Raw genomic sequence first — 18,035 nt, 5'->3', positions numbered from 1 at the left:
CTTTGATCTATTTGAACAAGCAGCAACCCCAACATCTGGAATCCATACCGTGGTGTGAATAGCTCCAGAGCCTATCACAACAGTTTGCAAGACAGAGCCATCCTAAAATGAAATGTATTTATAATATGCATTACTTAACCTTGGCTATTATTTACATTTTAAATTTATACTTTACATTCATAAAAACATATTCTAAAATCTACACTTCAGCTAAATTTGATGATGTCCAATGACATACCTACTACTCAATTTTCTAGGGCCTCGATGACTTTAAAAGAACTTATCATCAATAAAAAAAAAAAATTAAAGGGCAGAGGATTCTGAAAGGAGTTTTCCAGTATTCAAGATATTACTACATAAAATATTCCTAGGCTTGATTGGGTTAATTTTTATCATACATAAGTTAATGAAAAACATTTCTTAAGATAAAAATAACATCTATACTCTTACCCTTAAAGACCAAATGTTCATGAGCCCACCTAGTCCACCAGACACCAGGGCCAACCCATCAGAACTAAAGGCAACGGTCCGAACTGGGGTGATGTGTCCCCGCAGCTGATAAACACACTTGGCTCCGGCTGGTTTCCTATATCCATCCTGCAATTCATTTTTGTTTTTAACATATATTAAGATTAAAATAATTTATAAATTCAAGATTAATAATTAATTCTTGGAAACTTTGTATTTCAGTATAACATTGGAGAAGAGGGAAGGACAACTCTCAGAAAGATTAAGCTAACTGAGAAAATGAAATATTAACCTGGTTCTCCTTTGCTAAAGGTGAGTTTCATCTTTTTTGAAACACTTCTAAGCTAACTTCTTAATCTTCAAAGTGGCAGAAATGACTACATTCCTCAGTTCCAATTATCCCTCAGAGATAAGTAAACTGTAACTTCTACTTCTTAATGAGTGTTTTAATTTCACAAATTTAACAATGTAGTTTTCATTTTTAGCCTCTAACATTTGTGAACTGTACATGCTGCCTTGACAAAAACAGGTACATCTATTTGCTGCAGATGGTTCTGTCATGTGATGTCTAATTCCGTATTTGCTCTGCAGGTTTTAGAAGTAAGATAGGTAAGGCCTGTCCAAATACTCTCTGGCATAAAGAACAAACTAGATTTATCTTTAGTGCTTCTACCTCCACCTCTGTGATATTTTCCTCCCATTAGTGAGTTACCTACCCATCCCTCCTCACCTCTTCTCCCTGCCCGAGCTCCCTCTTCTTCTAGCTATGACAGAGTATAATACCAGGTGTATGCATTTACCCAAAGATCACATAAAGCATAGTATTTCTTTCAGGGATATTTGTGTCATGGACAAAAGAAACAGCAACAGAGGCTGCAAACTGGTAGCTCAGGGATGCAATTGGATTGGCCACCCAGTGCTGTAAAGAATCTTAAATCAGGTACCAATGTTTAACATTGGGAGATTTTACTTAAAACACTGGATTTTTTAGCTTCTATCAAAAAAAAAAAATTAGACAATTTAGTAACAATAGGCTCTCATTTCTTGAGGGTGACGATCAGCTTTGTGGTAATGTGCCCATCATATGAAGCATGTGCACTTCTGGGTTTTTTCTTAAAACCCTCTCCACACCTTTCAACTCCCAGCTTCAGGAATTTATATTACGTGCCTAGACTGTTAGCCCTGTAAGCATCTATGTGGATTTGTACCCTCTGTTTAAGGTAAATAAATTGTTCTTCATAGGGGGACTTCTGGTATCAGGAGGAGACATTAATACTTTGGATAGGTGTGCTCCTGTGGCAGTCCTATCTCACTGAACCAAAGACCTAACTTTGGACTTGTCTATTTGTAGTGTCCATTACACCCATTATTATAAATGATCACCACTCAGTATTTATTGAGTATCTCACCTTAACAAGCAATTATGGTGTCTGTGATTTATAAAAAAGTAAACTAAATTCAGAAAGTATACAAAGCATGACAATTATTCATGTTTCCCTAATGGATCTTACCCTTTGGGATACAGCAGTATCTTAGTAATTAAGGGAGGATTACTTTCATAACATATACTATTTATGGTGTCAGATAAGGTCTTCAAAATCACCAGAATGTTTACCTGGCAATTTGATTCCTGGTCCCACCATCCTTCTGAACCAGCTACACTGGTTTGTGTAGTGTCTTGGGGAATACGCCAAACACATACTAAGCCACTCTGACAGCCACTTAAAATAATCACATAAAACCAAAACATGTCAATATGCAGAAGTAAAAGTATTTTCAAATAACAATCAATTAAGACCTGATAGAACTACCACTAAATGATATTATTTTAAAATTTATTTGTAGTAGGCATGCTACAATCTAAGAAATACAACTAGGACTGATATTCTAACATCACACCCAGATAAGAAGATTACATATGAAGATTCACATTAGAAAATTGCTCTTTATTTCTCTAAGGTGATCTTATGGTATTACACATTTGAAGACTAGTAACTAGCAATAAACTGTATAAGACTATTGAGAAAACACATTTTATGCAAGTAACAGTCTATGAAAATTAAGAGACACACACACACACACACACAAATTTACAACATACGTAGCCATTAGTAAATGCTGCTTGGGTCCTTTCCCTGGGAGGCTGCACCAAGCGATGCCATTTACAATAGATGGATGGCAGAGTGAATGTAGACAGCGCCAGCATCCTGAAATCAGCCCCCAGAGTTTCACATTTTCTTCTTTGGCACATGTCATAAGAATATGACCTGTTGGGTCCCACTTCATACTAACAAGAGTATCCTTGAAATGGTAGGGAAAAAAAGTCATAGTAACACTTCCTTCACAAATACTTTAAACTCAATATTTAGAACCCATACTTCTATTATTTGGAAATCAACATTATATGCAAATCAGATACTGTTATATCATTCCCAATCATGACACCAACTCACCCATTAATATAGTCGGCATTATATATATTTGCTGCAGTCAAAGCTCAATAAATGTTAGTGGAATAATTAAGAAATCCCGATTCAGAAGGAATATTTACCCCTCATTAACATTTTAAGAGTCATTTTTATTTATATTAAAATATGAAAAAGAAGAAACTTAAAAAAATGCACCCCTCATACCAAAATAGCAAATACTAATGAGAATCTGGGGTATGTTATTTATTTTTTTAACTTTTATTTAAGTGTGTTTTTCCAGGACCCACCTGCTCCAAGTCAAGTAGTTGTTTCAATCTAGTTGTAGAGGGCGCAGCTCACCGTGGCCCATGTGGGGATCGAACGGGCAACCTTGTTAAGAGCACCGCGCTCTAACCAACTGAGCTAACTGGCCACCCCTGGGGCATGTTTTGTATTTATATGGTTATCATTGTGTCCTTCTGACTTTTTTTTTTAAAACACTCCTTCACCACTTCCAACTACTGGCTTCATGCATTTATGTCACTTGCCTACCTGTAACATCTGAACTGGCAATCTCTGTTTAAGGTAAAAGAATCATTCTTCATAGATGGAATTTCTTGCATTAGTGGGATTTACTTTAACAGGGGATGTTCCAAGGATGTTCCTATTTCACTGTTTTGGTTTTACTTCTGTTTTGGCTTGATGGCTTTCTTACATAGACTTTTCCATGTATATACATGGTCCACAGACTTTGTATAATGATAGAATATTATAAGTGACTGATGTGAAACATTGTTTTAAAGAAACTAGTATCAAGGAGCACTACAGTAAGAAACAAGAAAACGTTACCATCTACTAAAGATGTTTTACCTTATGTGCATCAATTAGAACAATGCCTCCTTTCTCAAGTGGTTCCTTTGTTCCCAATAGCAATTTTCCATCAAAATATCCCACTGCAAATGGTCTATCTTCACTGAACCAAGCAATGCAAGTTACAGACACTAACATAGAACAAAATAAAAATTTTAAAAGAAAAAAAAAGAGAGAAATGTATTTGTCATTGTCTAACTTAAAAAACAGAGGCTTTGCAACAAATATATGCTATTGAACCATTGCAAGTAAGTTTTCAAACATCTCTGTATTGAATTTAGACAAAATGTAGGCATACTGCAGGGATTTCATGTAACTCATTTTAAAAGTGTTATTTACAAGTGACAAGGACTACCTCATTTTTAACCTTTCATTCTTTTCAGGTGGTTATTGAAAAAGAAAGACAAAATTTGAATTCCCTTGCTGATTTCAAGTAATTGTACTAGGTGCTTTCCTTTTGGACCAGAATCTACCATGAAACTGAGAAGTGAAATGATCCACATCATAGAAAGAAAATTACCTGTCCCTTCTTTTGCTAATATTCCATACTCAGTATGTTTCCATATTCTATCAAACATATTCTACTCTAACAATCTATATTCATATATGCGTCTTTAAGTATGTATAACACTGGACAACTACAAAAGAAAAAAACAGTATTTATCTGTGCAAGTAGAAGGGAGACATGGGAACTGAGTAGATGGAAGAAAAACTTTCACTTTATACCTTTTTAAACTTAAAAATTTTTGAACCCTATGACTGTATTATCTACTAAAAATAACAAAAACAAAAAAAACCCCAAAACTGTTCTGTTCTGCTAACACAGTACCATTTAAGCTGGGGCTGTGAACGCTGAAATACCCAATCTCCTAAAATGACTAACAAAAACTATCTAGTAATAGGCCTACGAATCCAAAGGGAATAAAGTGAGAAAATAAATGAAAGTGGACTTGACTACTATCCCTTGTCAGACCACGAACTCCCCTCTTCCTCTTTCCCCCATTTCCTCATTTCATTCATTCGTTAACAATTTCATCTCTACCAATGATTATTATCTTTTTTCTCTTGAACATTCCTAACCTTCAAGGGAGATTTGGAACCTGCTGTAAGTGATAAGACACTAACACAAAGGATGAATGACTAGTATATTAATATTGTATCTCTTTTGGCAGAGACCTGTGGTAAAGGTTGGGAGAGAAATATCTTTCAACTTAGTAACTAATTAAAATGAAATACCACCTGGATAAATTAGAAAACATAGTCAAAAGTAATATTTACTCAGCATTTTTAAAAGCAAATGCCAAAAGACTAACTCTATTTAACTTGGGGGAACACTTTCTTAACTAGATGTAAGTCATTTACCATCATTTCGATAGCAATGCTCCAATTCTCGACGGTACATGGTAGACACATCAACAACTTCGATCAGTCCTAGAGATCCGTCCATCCGTCCCACCAACAATAATTCCGGAGACTCTCCTGACCAGGCTGTAGCTGGAGCCTCTTCCGGCCAAGCCAGAGAAGATACCCAATGAGGTTGAATATCTACTAATGCTTTTCCTCCTAAAGATGGACAAAATGTTTACTAGTTGTTACTTAATTCTTAAAAGCAATTCTTAAAAACAAAGCAAGAACAAAAATAATTACTACCTAATTCTAATATACACTTAGAGCAGTCCCCAATTTCCTAATAGCCTACTAATGAATACGACTGCAAGACAGGATCCTTCCTTTACATACTACATAGATTATCAAATTAATAGGTTCCTCTGTAAAGCTACAAAAATGGTAGCTTTACAGAAGAGTAAAAGAAAATAGTGTATAAATGGCAAACACTTAAGTCCTTTCCTAATAATTACTGAAAACCAAATTAACGTAAGAACTGTACCTACAGGTAAGGATAGCTATTCCTTCAAATATGTGAAATAGAACAGCCATTCCTCAAATATGCAAAAACAAACAAAAATACTGATGAGTCCAAGATTATAATGATAATTTTTACTGTCCAGAGAGGTATTATTAAAATTTACAAATCTGTACCTGTGAAACAGACAAAATAAATAGAAATATTTCAAGTGATTCAAAAGAATACATAGCTGAAAATTCAGTAATGCTACTTCTTCTCAAACCCTTCTCTGAACACTCAGTGGTACATGAAAAGAATTTTTAGTTTATGATTACCAGGTTAGTTGAAACTCCCAGAAAGGAAAATCAGGAAATGAGCATGTCCTCTTTAAACATATTATGCATAGATTTTCACAGTTGATTAACAGATTGTGAGTTTCAAGGTGAAGGGAGGCCATTGCCAAAGGCTAAGAGAAAGGCTTAAAAAGTACCTTCAGTAGTTTACTATTATTTACATGAGTCTTACCATTAACTTGCCAGATATTCACCATCTTTTCCAAAGCCCCAGCTAGATATTTGCCACTGATACTCCAGGAAACAGGTGAGAAACTTGGATCACTGGGTGACACCAGGCTTTCCTCAGTACCCTCTTCCCTAGAATATAATAGATATCAATGGAATTCTAATCCCCATCATCCAAACATAAACTAAATCCCAATTCTTAAAGTAATTGTTTTATGTACACCTCGGTACATAATAGCAGATTCTTACATTTCAAAAGCTTGGCTAGCAGTATTTGACAATCACATAGTAGCTACTGTTTGTCATAATGTAAAAAATGTGGAATTATAAACGAGTGATGCTTAGACTATTCACCATTTAATGTAGTCCATAATTTGTCAATAAAGACATTCTGATTCTGTATGGGTTGTACAGGTGGTTATTATCCAGAAGACACTGATTCTTGTTTGTCTCATCTCTAGGTAAGTCCTCAGAAAAGAAATACCTACAGCTGTCTGTCTATAGAAGATGCTACATTCTACTACAGAAGAAACATCATTACTCTAATTCCTAAATAATCCTTGAAGAATGATGGAAAATTAGCCTACTGTTTTATAGAATTGAACATTTATTTGCTAGAACATTTATCTTGATTTAATTCTGAGTAAGTCCAACTATTGATAGCTAAAATTTTTATTTGCTGAATTACTATCCTGGAAATTTAAAAACACATTGGGGATATAAGACTATTCTAAAAGAAAAACTGAAATATTTTAGTAACAATTTGATTACATTAACACAGCCACGATGAAGCATGTTTAGAGCTCTCTTATTTTAAATGTTATACAAGAGAGGATGACATCAGCACTCACAGTCTGCTGAACATGCAGGTCTGTTGAAGTGAATACTGCTTCTTGGTAACATTCCACACCCGGATGGTGCCATCATTGCCACTTGTAGCCAAGAGTCCTTTTTTATTACACCAAACACAAGTCATTACCTAGAAAAGTTGAAAAAGTCCAGCAATGCTTGAGCAAGTTTTGATTCAAATGATTCTATCATTTGAAAAAGTTCTATCAAATTAAAAAAAAATTCTACCATGAAATTGTAAAATAAAAAGCATCCATGTTATAATGCAGCATGCATGGTCTCATTCTTTTCTAATTAGCTTATAAATATATACCCATTTGAAGTATATTTTAAAGTACTATGCCCAAACTCATTTGAGTTATCTGAAACTGTTGGAATTTTCAGTAAACAAGTTTATTTAATTCAAAAACATGTTTATTTAATTCAATAAAGTATAAGTACTTCAACATATTTATGTTTTATAAAATAACACAGACTAACAAGAGATTTTAAAATTAGTTAAATAACAGAAGCTGGGCTTCATTTCCTAAACTGCCCTTGTCACTGCTCTTGGGCCCAGTGGGTGAGATTAAAACAGTGAGGCCAATTTCTTTTCCTCTTGCATGCAGAAGTCTTCATTTTTGTGAGGCTATCCCTATGATTTTCTTCTCATCCCCCATCTGATTTTCCCATTTGTACACTATAATGTCAACCCAACATACAGAGAAAGGAGAGTAGGTAACTACAAGATAAATATTGATAATTGTGCGTGTGTGTGTGTGAGAGAGAGAGAGACCTAACACTTGGCGTTCTTTGAGAAGGGCAGAAACTATTTTATCTTCCATAAGATGATCAACACACTTGGCGCTCAAAATACATACTCTGTTCTGATGAGCCTCCAACTTGATAAAGGAGCATTTTCTGAGATCTCCTCCCATATCAGCAAATGTCTGTGGAGTAGTTTGGTTGTCGCGATCGTGTGCAGCCAGAGTGCGCACGAGCTGTTGAGCAGCCCATTGCCTGTGCTGTGAGGACAGCCTGGAGGAGAGGCAGCAAGCTGCCAGGGCATTAGCCAGCTCCAGAGGGCCTACACCAGAAGGATCATAGGAAGGATGGACATACAATTGAGCAGTTAAATCTCCTTAAACGAAACAATGAAATAATACCCAGGTGAGAGCTGGTGGTGATGAACAAACAAAAATGGGTTAAACCCTATCTTTTAAGAATTAGCACTTTTGTAAGCAATCATTTCACTAACATATGCACATAAGGTATAAAGCATTTATCTCACACCAAATTATATAAAAAATCGCTTTCATTGCAAATGTACATTTATATTCATCAATCAATAGTCTTTGCTCTAAGGACCCATAGACTGAGAATGCAGCAGAAATAATTTGAAGGCCAGGGCAGAGGAAGCATGCCCTAAAGAATAAGAATTTGGCTTTTGCTGCTCAAAAGTGATCTTAACAGCCAGTCAAGAGACAGAGCTGATAGATCCAAAGACCCATCTCTCTTGGCCACGTGGTCCTGATGAAGAGAAGGGTCGTATGATTAAGCAGTCCCTCCAAAGTGTTATCATCTTAAGACAGAGAGAAAAACAGCAGTATCTTCATCTCAATTTTATTAAGGAAACCTACCAGGATTATTATCTATGGTGACTCAAACCATAATCTAATAAAATAATCTAATCAAATGAAGACTAATTTGGTACATTTTCTAATATTGGTTTCTATGCACAATGAAAAAGTATCCATGCACTTCTTTTATGATCTAAACTTAAGAAGTATATATTTATATAATTCATCACATACCACACTGCCAAAATGCATTTTTAAAAACATGAATAAATTGATAAGGAGACTATACAAATTGATTAGAAGACTATACAAATTAAATGGTATGGAACTTACCTTTTTTTTCAACTTCTGACTTATCATAGTTAGGTCTCAGTTTGGCCCCTTTGTCTGCTAGTAATGCCACAAGGGCCTGAGTTACAACAAAGTTTGGGGAGGTTACAAGCTTATTCTCTTCGGCAATTCCTCGGAGAAAGCTGGGTAGAAATTTTCGCTGAATTGGATCATCGACCGTGGTTAGATTTACACCTGTTGCAGCAGAAATCAAGTTCTGAAGAGGCAATCGGAATAAACAAATTTAATTTTTACATATAATTTTGGAACAAAAAGAAGATTTCACCTCAAAAGGTTCTTTTAAGAATCTGTTGGAAACAAACAATGCAACAAGAAAAGTCCTGAAAACTAGCTTACCTGTGTACACAACTGTACCAGGAGTTTTGCGGCACTAGGTGTGTTTGATGCCAGACATCCCACTGCTGTGCTCAGATAGGCCAGGCAAGAGATGGGCTTGTTGGCCTTGCTGTGCCCACCTCGTGAGCGTTCTGATGTTCCTGCCGTGGTAGAAGGGCTGGTGGAGAGGCCAGCTCTCCCTGCTGCCGCCAAGCACATCAATCGAACCAGCGTTCGGATATCTGTAAGTCCCAGAGATTCAAGACCAGCAGCCAGGCTACAACTGGAACCACTACCAGAAAAGGAAAACACATCAGATGGATAGAGAAAACAAATTTCTTAAGGGACCATTTGGAACCCCACATAACATCCATAGTACCAACAACCAAAATAAACGGTAGGCTGTAGTATCACTAGTCATACATGTCCTAAAAGATGTCCAAAAATATTATGTAAGCTGTTAACTGTTATTGAAACTTTAAAAAAAAATGTTGACATATGCTTGAAGTATAACTGAATTACCAAAATATAACATACAGGAATGTTCACAAATGATGATGGGCATAAATGGAACAAACCCCTGCAACTAATGACCAGATTAAGAAACTAAATACTACCAACACCTTAGAAGCCTGCTCGGGCCCTTCTCAGTCACTATGCCCTCAAAAGTAACCATTATTCTGACATCTAAAATCATAAATCAGTTTCGCCTGTTTCTGAACTTTATATAACTAAAATAATAAAGTATTCTTTTGTGTCTGGCTTCTTTTGCTCAACATTATGCTTTTAAGTCCCATCCACGTTGTTGTATTATAGCAGTAGCTATTCATTTTCACTGACATATAAATGAAATCTACCACAATTTATCTGTACAGGTGACAATCAGGCGGTTTCCAGTGTGGTGCTATGATGAATAGTACAGCCGTGAACATTCCTGCTTATGTCTTTGGGTGCATATATGCAAGCATTTCTGTTGGCTGTATACCCAGAAGTGAATTTCTGGGTCATGGAATAAGTTAATATTCACCTTTAGTTGGTGCTATCAAACAGCTTTCCAAAACAGTTGTACCAATTTATTTTCTCACCAGCAGGGTATGAGAGGTCTGTGTGTTCCACATCCTCATGCTCACCTTTTCCCCCTAGTCTTTTAAATTTTAGCAATACTGTTGGGTATGTGGTAGTATGTCACTGGGTTTTCATTTTCATTTGTCTGAAGACTAATGAGGTTGAACACCTCATTTTTCTTATTTATTGACCACTTGGAGATCCTCTTTTATATTATTTTGTATTTTATCCATTTTTCTCGTCTTTTTCTTATTGATTTATAGGAATTCTTTACATATTCTGTTGGTTATATTCATTGCTAATATCTTCTCCCATTCAGTGGCTTTTATTTTTTTAAAGATTTTTATTATTGGGGAAGAAGAACAGTGTGTACTTCCAGGACTTTTTCCAAGTCAAGTTGTTGTCCCTTCAGTCTTAGTTGTGGAGGGTGCAGCTCAGCTCCAGATCCAGTTGCCGTTGTTAGTTGCAGGGGATGCAGCCCACCATCCCTTGCGGGAGTCGAACCGGCAACCTTGTGGTTGAGAGGACACTCTCCAACCAACTGAGCCATCTGGGAGCTCAGCTGCAGCTCAGCTTAAGGTGCTGTGTCCAATCTAAGTTGCAGGGGGTGGAGCTCGCTGGCCCATGTGGAAATCGAACCAGCAGCCTTTCACGTTAGGAGCACGGAGCTCCAACTGCCTGAGCCACCGGGCCAGCCTGAGTTTTTACTTTATTAATGACTTTTGCTGAACAGAAGTTCTTTTTCTAATGCAGTCCAATATATCAACATTTTTCTTTATGGTGAAGACCTTTTGTGACTTGCTTAGAAATCTCTGCCTGTCCCAAGATCAAGAACAAATTCTTCCTATGTTACCTTACAGAAACATTTTTGATCTACCTTTCACATTCAGCTCTTAGAGCCATTTGGAAATATTTGTTTTATACAGTGTGAGGTTAGGGCGAAGACTCTTTTTTTCCCCTATGTGCATAAACCATCTGACTTAGCCCAAGTTATTGAGAAGACCATCCTTTCCTCATGTTCTGCAGTATAAACACTGCCATAAAAACCATAAATCAAGTGTTTATCTACGTATATGTGTGGGTCAGTTTCGGAACTCTTCTCCACTGTCCAAATTGTCTATTCTTGGGTCAGTACTGCACAGTCTCATCTAATTTTTATTTTGAGTTTCTTTTGGAGTCCTTCTGTCTTCACTGACAGTTAAATACCCTAGCTTAACCATTTCTTAAATGGATATCTTTTAGGTATTGACTCTCTTCCCTTTTTCAACTTTATAATCCACAGTATGAACATGGCCTCCATGATGGAATCTGCAGGTTGACTTAGTTACACAGTTGGTTAATTCTGCAGAAAAACTCATTTGATCCTTTATTTTCACCCTGTACCAAATGGATCAATATCTGTAGTTTCCCATTTCAGATAATCAAATAAAATGATTGCAGTTACTATAATGGCATTATTTTCCACCTAAAGATAGCCAAGTATTAACTGAATAACTGATTGAATGAATGGATAACAATGATGACTATGTCCAACTTTTCTTTCAATAGTAGATATTCAAGTTTTTAAAAATTCTATCTCATCCTCCCAAACAATAGCCAGACTCCTGTCTAATATATACCAGAATCTAACTTAGCATCATTTGACACAAAATAACACTTACCTGACTGAGAGAAGAGACAGAGCTCTCATGACCATGGTTCTGGCCAGAAGAACCTGAGCAGCCGCAGTCACTCTCCTTAGAGCCACCACTCGGTCGTGAGGGTTTGCTAGGGCTGCTGCCTGCTCACCTAACGTTATTCTCCCAGAGGAACTCTTTTCTACAGAGCCATGGCAACCTAAAAAACATTAAGATTTTGTTGAGATCTCAACATGGTAAGAAAAAAATATCTGGACTACAGAAATAATTTCCCATTCTACCTAGATTCTACGCTGCAAGGAAATCCAGCAAACCAGTGTGTTTTACTCATCTGGAACTTTGTTCTAAAGAAAATTCCTTGGGAGAAATAAATATTTCTTAGTTAACAATCTATTACAGAAGACGTCTTATAGATTTAGACTTTTTATACATATTTTTGGTTTTATTAATACTTATTTTGTCCATGTATCATATCTACTAATATTAACAAATATAGGAAAGATATAGTTTTGAAAACATGCTTTGAGCACACATTAAGGGGTGAGTCATCAATACTGTCCCAATTCTTTACTTTGTATTTCCTATAGCAAAAAGTTACCATACCCTCTCACTCAAATAAAAGAAGACTGCAAGATAGTTCTTAGTCAGTCACAGGATTTTCTTATCACAGTGTAAAAACGAAAATCTTACTCATATTTATAAATTTTTTATCATTTCACTATTTCATTAAAAAAAATCAACTCATTATTGCATTATACCTTAAAAATGTTAAAACTGACTAAAGATACTTGGATACTTAATGGGGTAGGACAATGTTGAACCCTTATTCTTCTTATTATTTACCTTTAACTTATTATTATTGACCTAAGAAATAAATTAATGTAGACTATAAAATCCATGGCAATCATCATTTCAGTTTACCTATTTGCATTAGAGTCTCTTCCATACTGTTGGTGGCTGTTACCATTGCTACTGATGCTCCCAATGGATCACTGTCGGGGAACTGAACTGGTTCTGGTACAATACGCCTGTCGTTTAAACCAAGTGGTCCAGCAAGTAATTCAAATTCTTCTTCACCTGTTAGCTTTTCATCTTCATCAACCTCCAACATGTCCCAGTCTTCTGGAATTTAAATAAATAGATGTATGGTATGTGAATATAAACATGACATTAACTCTGCTGGCAACGGTTATTGTGAGATATGTCTAAGATGCAGGTGGACTAAAAGCCACTGCCCACAAAGTGAACTATGGCACCATCTCCTGGTGACCCAACCAAACTGCACTCCTGAGGCACAGTGAGACCACTAGAAGGGAAAGGGAGTCAGAGCAGTCAAATCCATTTAAAGCAAACGTTATAGCTGGTAATGGAGGTTTCAACTAATAAAAAAATATTGTTACAGGGCCAACAAAGAGTTAACGCTGTCCACAATCATTAGGGAATGAGTTCTTTCAAGTAAATGAATGCTCCAGATAAACTGATGCCCACTTAATTTTTAATTTTTTATTTTTTAACTTTCCTCAATTAGGATAAAGATTGAAAATATACTATTATATATTTTCCTTACTTTGAAAAAAAAAAGCCACACAGAAATGAACATTCTGTGGTAAAGCTAGTATTTGAACCCAGGCCCTTTAACTTTTAAAACTAGGGCTGTTGCTATTAAACTAGCTTGAGCTTTTTAGGGAAAGTTTAAGTTAAGATGTACATAAATACAAACACACACGAAGGTAAATTTTAGTAACCAGATGTTAAGCAGAAGGTATATATAAAAAATACATGTAAAAGAAGCTCTCAAAACAACTACCTTCATATACACTGTCCTGCTTGCCAATTAGATCTGGAGCTTGTCCCTTGTACCTGCACCAAACATGAAGAACATTGTGTAGTTATATAAAACAGTTAGTACCCAAAAAATGCAAATGAAGTCATTAGGACATTTTAAGAGGTCATTAATTAAGCAACACAAAATAAAAAAGTGTGTTTCATGTTATGGGGTAATGTAACAAAATCTGTTGGCATGTAGGTACACACATGCTTACAAAATCAATGACTATTTTACCACATTACTGGGGAGGTTTATCAGCCATCAACAATTTTTTAAATCAAAACCTATTCCAGAATACCTTAAAGATTTCAATAGTTGACAAAAAGGTCAAAAACCCTACTCACTAGAGATTAACTGCTATTCAAGGTATAAAGAGGTAATATTTTCGTGAAAGCTCATTTTCTCTTAATAGTCTATTTTTTCATCAAGGAAAAACTCTTAATTAAGGTGTCCAAAATGTGGTGAAAAACACAATGAAAACAACTAACCATAATCCTCCTAAAGGTTACCGCAAGCATCCTACCCACAACGTGCCAACACGCCAAAGGTTACCCCAGTCAAACTCCAGTGAAGGACCTGCTGACATACCACTGTTCCTGGATCAGACGCCCCCTGCTCTGACAGGAACATGAATTCCTCAACCTCCTCCATTCCTCCTGCCCCCAATTCAGAAATCACAAGACTTCAGGGAAAGTTAAAAAGTAACTGCTCACATGAAAAACAGCTTTAATTCCCATGTATTTAATGAGAGATATTTTGTACTCTTCATTCAGAGGGTCTGAATATCCATACAATTTCAAGGTACCTTTCAGAACTTGTTGTCTTGGATTTGGTCTTCAGGGCTAAGTACTTTTCCCTGCAGCTGCCACAAAGCAGGTAGTAGGGGTTTCCACTCCCACATTCTCCACCGAACCAGCCGTCCACGTAGGAGCCATTGCTGCGGTAGCCCTGCCGGTTGGCACTGCGCCCGCAGCCTGGGTGATTTCTCTTCATGTGCTGATTGAAGCTGACAACACTGCATTCACACAGTTCACACACCACCACTTCCTCCCTGTCTTCAGACTCACAAACATGCTGCACAAAATTACATATCAAATTATTAGTCAATTTAACATAAAATTAAGAAAAGGTCAATAGATTATTTCTGATATTAAATTAACTACTTTGTTTACATGTGTTGGTATATTTGGGAGATGTTCATTAATGCTACATACATTTCTTTCAAGTCAGAATTCACTCACATAATCTGAAGATGTTCTTTTCCATTCCTCTCTTTAATAAGTTATAAAAGTAACTGACTATACTACTGAGAAAAGAGAATAAAAACAATTTTCCTCATCTCAAATATGTATTTTTTAAATCCCTCTAATGAAAACTACTTTTTATCTAGCCACATAACATGCATAAATATTTTCTGGATTTCTAAGAAGTCATTAAGATTCATTTATCTTATCAACTTAATAATATAGTAGATGCTCTTTCTTGTAGGACTTACGCCTTTGAACTTTTTAGTTCCCTGCCACCAAAGCATAACACTAAACAACGTAGACATACAAACCCACCATGTACCCTGCCCCTGGATGGAGGTATTTACAAGATCTAGTGGCACTGGTTCCTAGAATGAGGCATTAACAATGATTAAATGGAACCTATAAAGGAGAAGGACATGCATTCAGTAGCAAGGTGAGCACAGCAGCCACGTCATAGAGCCAGGACAGTTGACTGGGACCTGATGCCTGTTTTGTAATCTACCTTTGATATTAGGATCAAATATTACCACACTATGGCTCTATTCACCTAGTCTGGGGAGAGAAGCAATAAAATCGCACAGAGACAGCAACAAGAGAGACTTTTTCTTATTAGTTTGTAGGTATCAAAGTAACTTCAAGCGTTAGAGCCCCAAACTTTAGGATGAGATGTTAAGACTTTTCAGAGATGTTAAGACTTCAGAGTGTTACAACTCTAGGCAAGGCTGTTATTAGTACGCTAGGAACAGGAGGGCAGGAAAATAAGTCAGAGCAGCCCCCGCTGCAGTCACACACACCCAGGTAGGCCAATCCAGTACCTCTGGGATCCACATTCCCAGAATATCATTTTCACTGGTCAGGTCTTGTCCAAACATAGCTTCCATTGCTTCATCATCAAGATCAATTTCCAATTCCTCATCTAAATTAAAGTCATACAACGCCCCTGGATCTTGCTGCAAAGATATTCCTTCTCTCCGACTTTGATTCCTGTGGGCCTGCACAGAGCGGTATAACCCCGCTCAGAACAAAACAAAAAAGGCATTTTATTTGCATGTATAAAATAATTCTGAATATTTCGCCAATTCTTAACCTCCATACATGAAGATCAGAGCCTATCTCAGCTGACTTACTGGATTCTAGATCATAAACATAAAATTTTACCTATCACGTGTTTTCTTTTCTGTAAAAATGGGGTAATAGCACTCATACTGGGGGCTGGCCCAGTGGCTCAGGTGGTTGGAGCACCATGCTCCTAATGCGGAGGTCGCCGGTTCGATTCCCACATGGGCCACTGAGCTGTGCCCTCTACAGCTAAAACAATAGTTCTCCCTGGAGCTGGGCTACCGTGTGCTGCTGTGGGCTACTGTGTGCCTCCGTGAGAGTCCAGCGTGAGTGGCTGGTGATGTGTGCCTGCCGTGTGCTGCCGAGAGCAGCCGACCAACTGCCTCAGCTGGGGGGGAGTGGGGGGGCAGTGTGTGTGTGTGTGTGTGTGTGTGTGTGTGTGCGCCCGTGCGCACGCAAGGCTCATAATACCAGCATGGACCAGGGAGGTGTGTCCTACACAACTAGACTGAGAAACAACGGCTTGAACCAGAGTCAGGCTGGAGGTGGAAGAAAGGGGAAAAAAGAAAAGAAAATAGCACTCATACCAAGCAGGGTGGTTCATGGGTTAAATAAGATAAAAAACTTTGTAATAACGTATGTTATATAGGAAAAACAGTAAGTGTGGGCTGTTATTATTTTAGGTTTTGTTCTTTTTAAATCAGTCCCTTTCATTATATATTAAGTCATCTTATATTTCTAGGGCACTCTTAATTTCTCTTTGTTCCCATAAATTATTGAATCACTATTTATGTTTTAATATTTCAAGGATCAAACTCTGTTTTGGCAAATCACATATCCTAATTTTTAGTTTGGAAAATATGCTCCCTATAACTTATACTTCACACGCCCAGAACATAATCCTAGAAGTGTTTACTAATGTAATGAGGCAATTTATTTTTGTGGATCTAGGGCTTTACCTAGTTGCGAAGCCCTAAGGTTCACAGAGAACATCAGAAAAGCCAGTGTCTAAAAATAAAAAAAATAAAAATAAAAAAAAAAGAAAAAAAGAAAAGCCAGTGTCTACTTCTTTGGCACAGTGTTCTTTTCAGCTCCTTCTCACCATTGATGTTAAATTTTAAGCATGCACCTTCACTTCTTAAATTATAAGTTGCTTGAGGGCAGAGAGCATTTACAAAATTTCTCAATATTTACAAGTGATCAGTATAGCCTTCTGTACCCAAAGGGAACTTAAAATCTATGAATGCATGCTGTGATTTCAATTATGTAAAATTATATAAATACACAGAATATACAAATAGTTCTCTGTTAATGTGGAAGAACTGACTACTTAGTATCATTAGTTTACATCTTCTTTAATTTTTCCTTTTACATTGACTTTAATATATAAGCAAACTCTATGACACTTTCACCAAGAGAAGGTGAAACATAATTACCTGCTCTTGCTAGCAAAGTGCGAGCAGCTAAATCAAACTTGTGCCTTCTTGTTACTGCTGAGCGACCCCGAGCTGGTGGTCCACTTCCAGAAGCTGCATTCTCTGTATGATCCAGATTATCAGGGCTACAAGTGCAAGGTTGAAAGCAACACAGATTTTTAAAAACCATCACGGATAGAAAGCATAGGTGCATGCTTGCTTGATGGTGGTACTTTTTCCTCCACATATTACCGAGAATAAGTTTAGGATAAAACTTGGAAATATATCTTTTGTCCCTGGTAAAGCTCGCAAGTTTTAAATGTGTCATATTGCCATAAGCAATAACTTTATCTTGTTTTGAATTATGTCAACAATGAAATAATGCTTAATGCATGTTCAAATTCGAATGGGATCAGTGGCCTTAACTAAATCTTAAATGATTAAATTCTTAAAATTTAAAATGATCGGGAATCCTTGCCTAGAAGAAACAGATATTTCAAAATAAGTTATGAAAATATTCACTGAGTTGTCAGAAAAAGTCAGCATATTTACATAAAATGCAAGCCATGGTAACCATATGACTCTGGCTAAAAT

The 18,035-nt window shown here is 36.7% G+C and overlaps 1 protein-coding gene across 20 annotated transcripts in view; it reads right to left on the bottom strand.

Moving 5' to 3' along the window:
• Positions 1–18,035, bottom strand: part of HERC1 (HECT and RLD domain containing E3 ubiquitin protein ligase family member 1) — a 170,647-nt gene that overhangs the window by 24,269 nt on the left and 128,343 nt on the right. For 16 of the 20 annotated variants that reach the window (XM_019755324.2, XM_019755328.2, XM_019755326.2 and 13 more), the window contains 17 exons: positions 17,463–17,587; positions 15,762–15,982; positions 14,523–14,791; positions 13,697–13,749; positions 12,811–13,011; positions 11,914–12,088; positions 9,209–9,479; positions 8,855–9,068; positions 7,823–8,082; positions 6,965–7,092; positions 6,118–6,245; positions 5,109–5,309; positions 3,747–3,877; positions 2,570–2,769; positions 2,084–2,189; positions 451–597; positions 1–102 (listed from right to left, as the gene is read on the bottom strand). In XM_019755324.2, the coding sequence (XP_019610883.2) occupies positions 1–102; positions 451–597; positions 2,084–2,189; positions 2,570–2,769; positions 3,747–3,877; positions 5,109–5,309; positions 6,118–6,245; positions 6,965–7,092; positions 7,823–8,082; positions 8,855–9,068; positions 9,209–9,479; positions 11,914–12,088; positions 12,811–13,011; positions 13,697–13,749; positions 14,523–14,791; positions 15,762–15,982; positions 17,463–17,587 (2,932 nt within the window). The remainder of the gene's footprint in view (positions 103–450; positions 598–2,083; positions 2,190–2,569; positions 2,770–3,746; positions 3,878–5,108; positions 5,310–6,117; positions 6,246–6,964; positions 7,093–7,822; positions 8,083–8,854; positions 9,069–9,208; positions 9,480–11,913; positions 12,089–12,810; positions 13,012–13,696; positions 13,750–14,522; positions 14,792–15,761; positions 15,983–17,462; positions 17,588–18,035) is intronic. The other 4 variants (XM_019755330.2, XM_019755337.2, XM_074327595.1 and 1 more) reach the window with 3 other exon arrangements.

The sequence above is a fragment of the Rhinolophus sinicus genome, linkage group LG03 (assembly GCF_036562045.2).
Source record: "Rhinolophus sinicus isolate RSC01 linkage group LG03, ASM3656204v1, whole genome shotgun sequence".
Taxonomy (NCBI): domain Eukaryota; kingdom Metazoa; phylum Chordata; class Mammalia; order Chiroptera; family Rhinolophidae; genus Rhinolophus; species Rhinolophus sinicus.
Note: the sequence above shows the minus strand (reverse complement) of the source record. Positions and strands in the feature narration are given on the sequence as shown.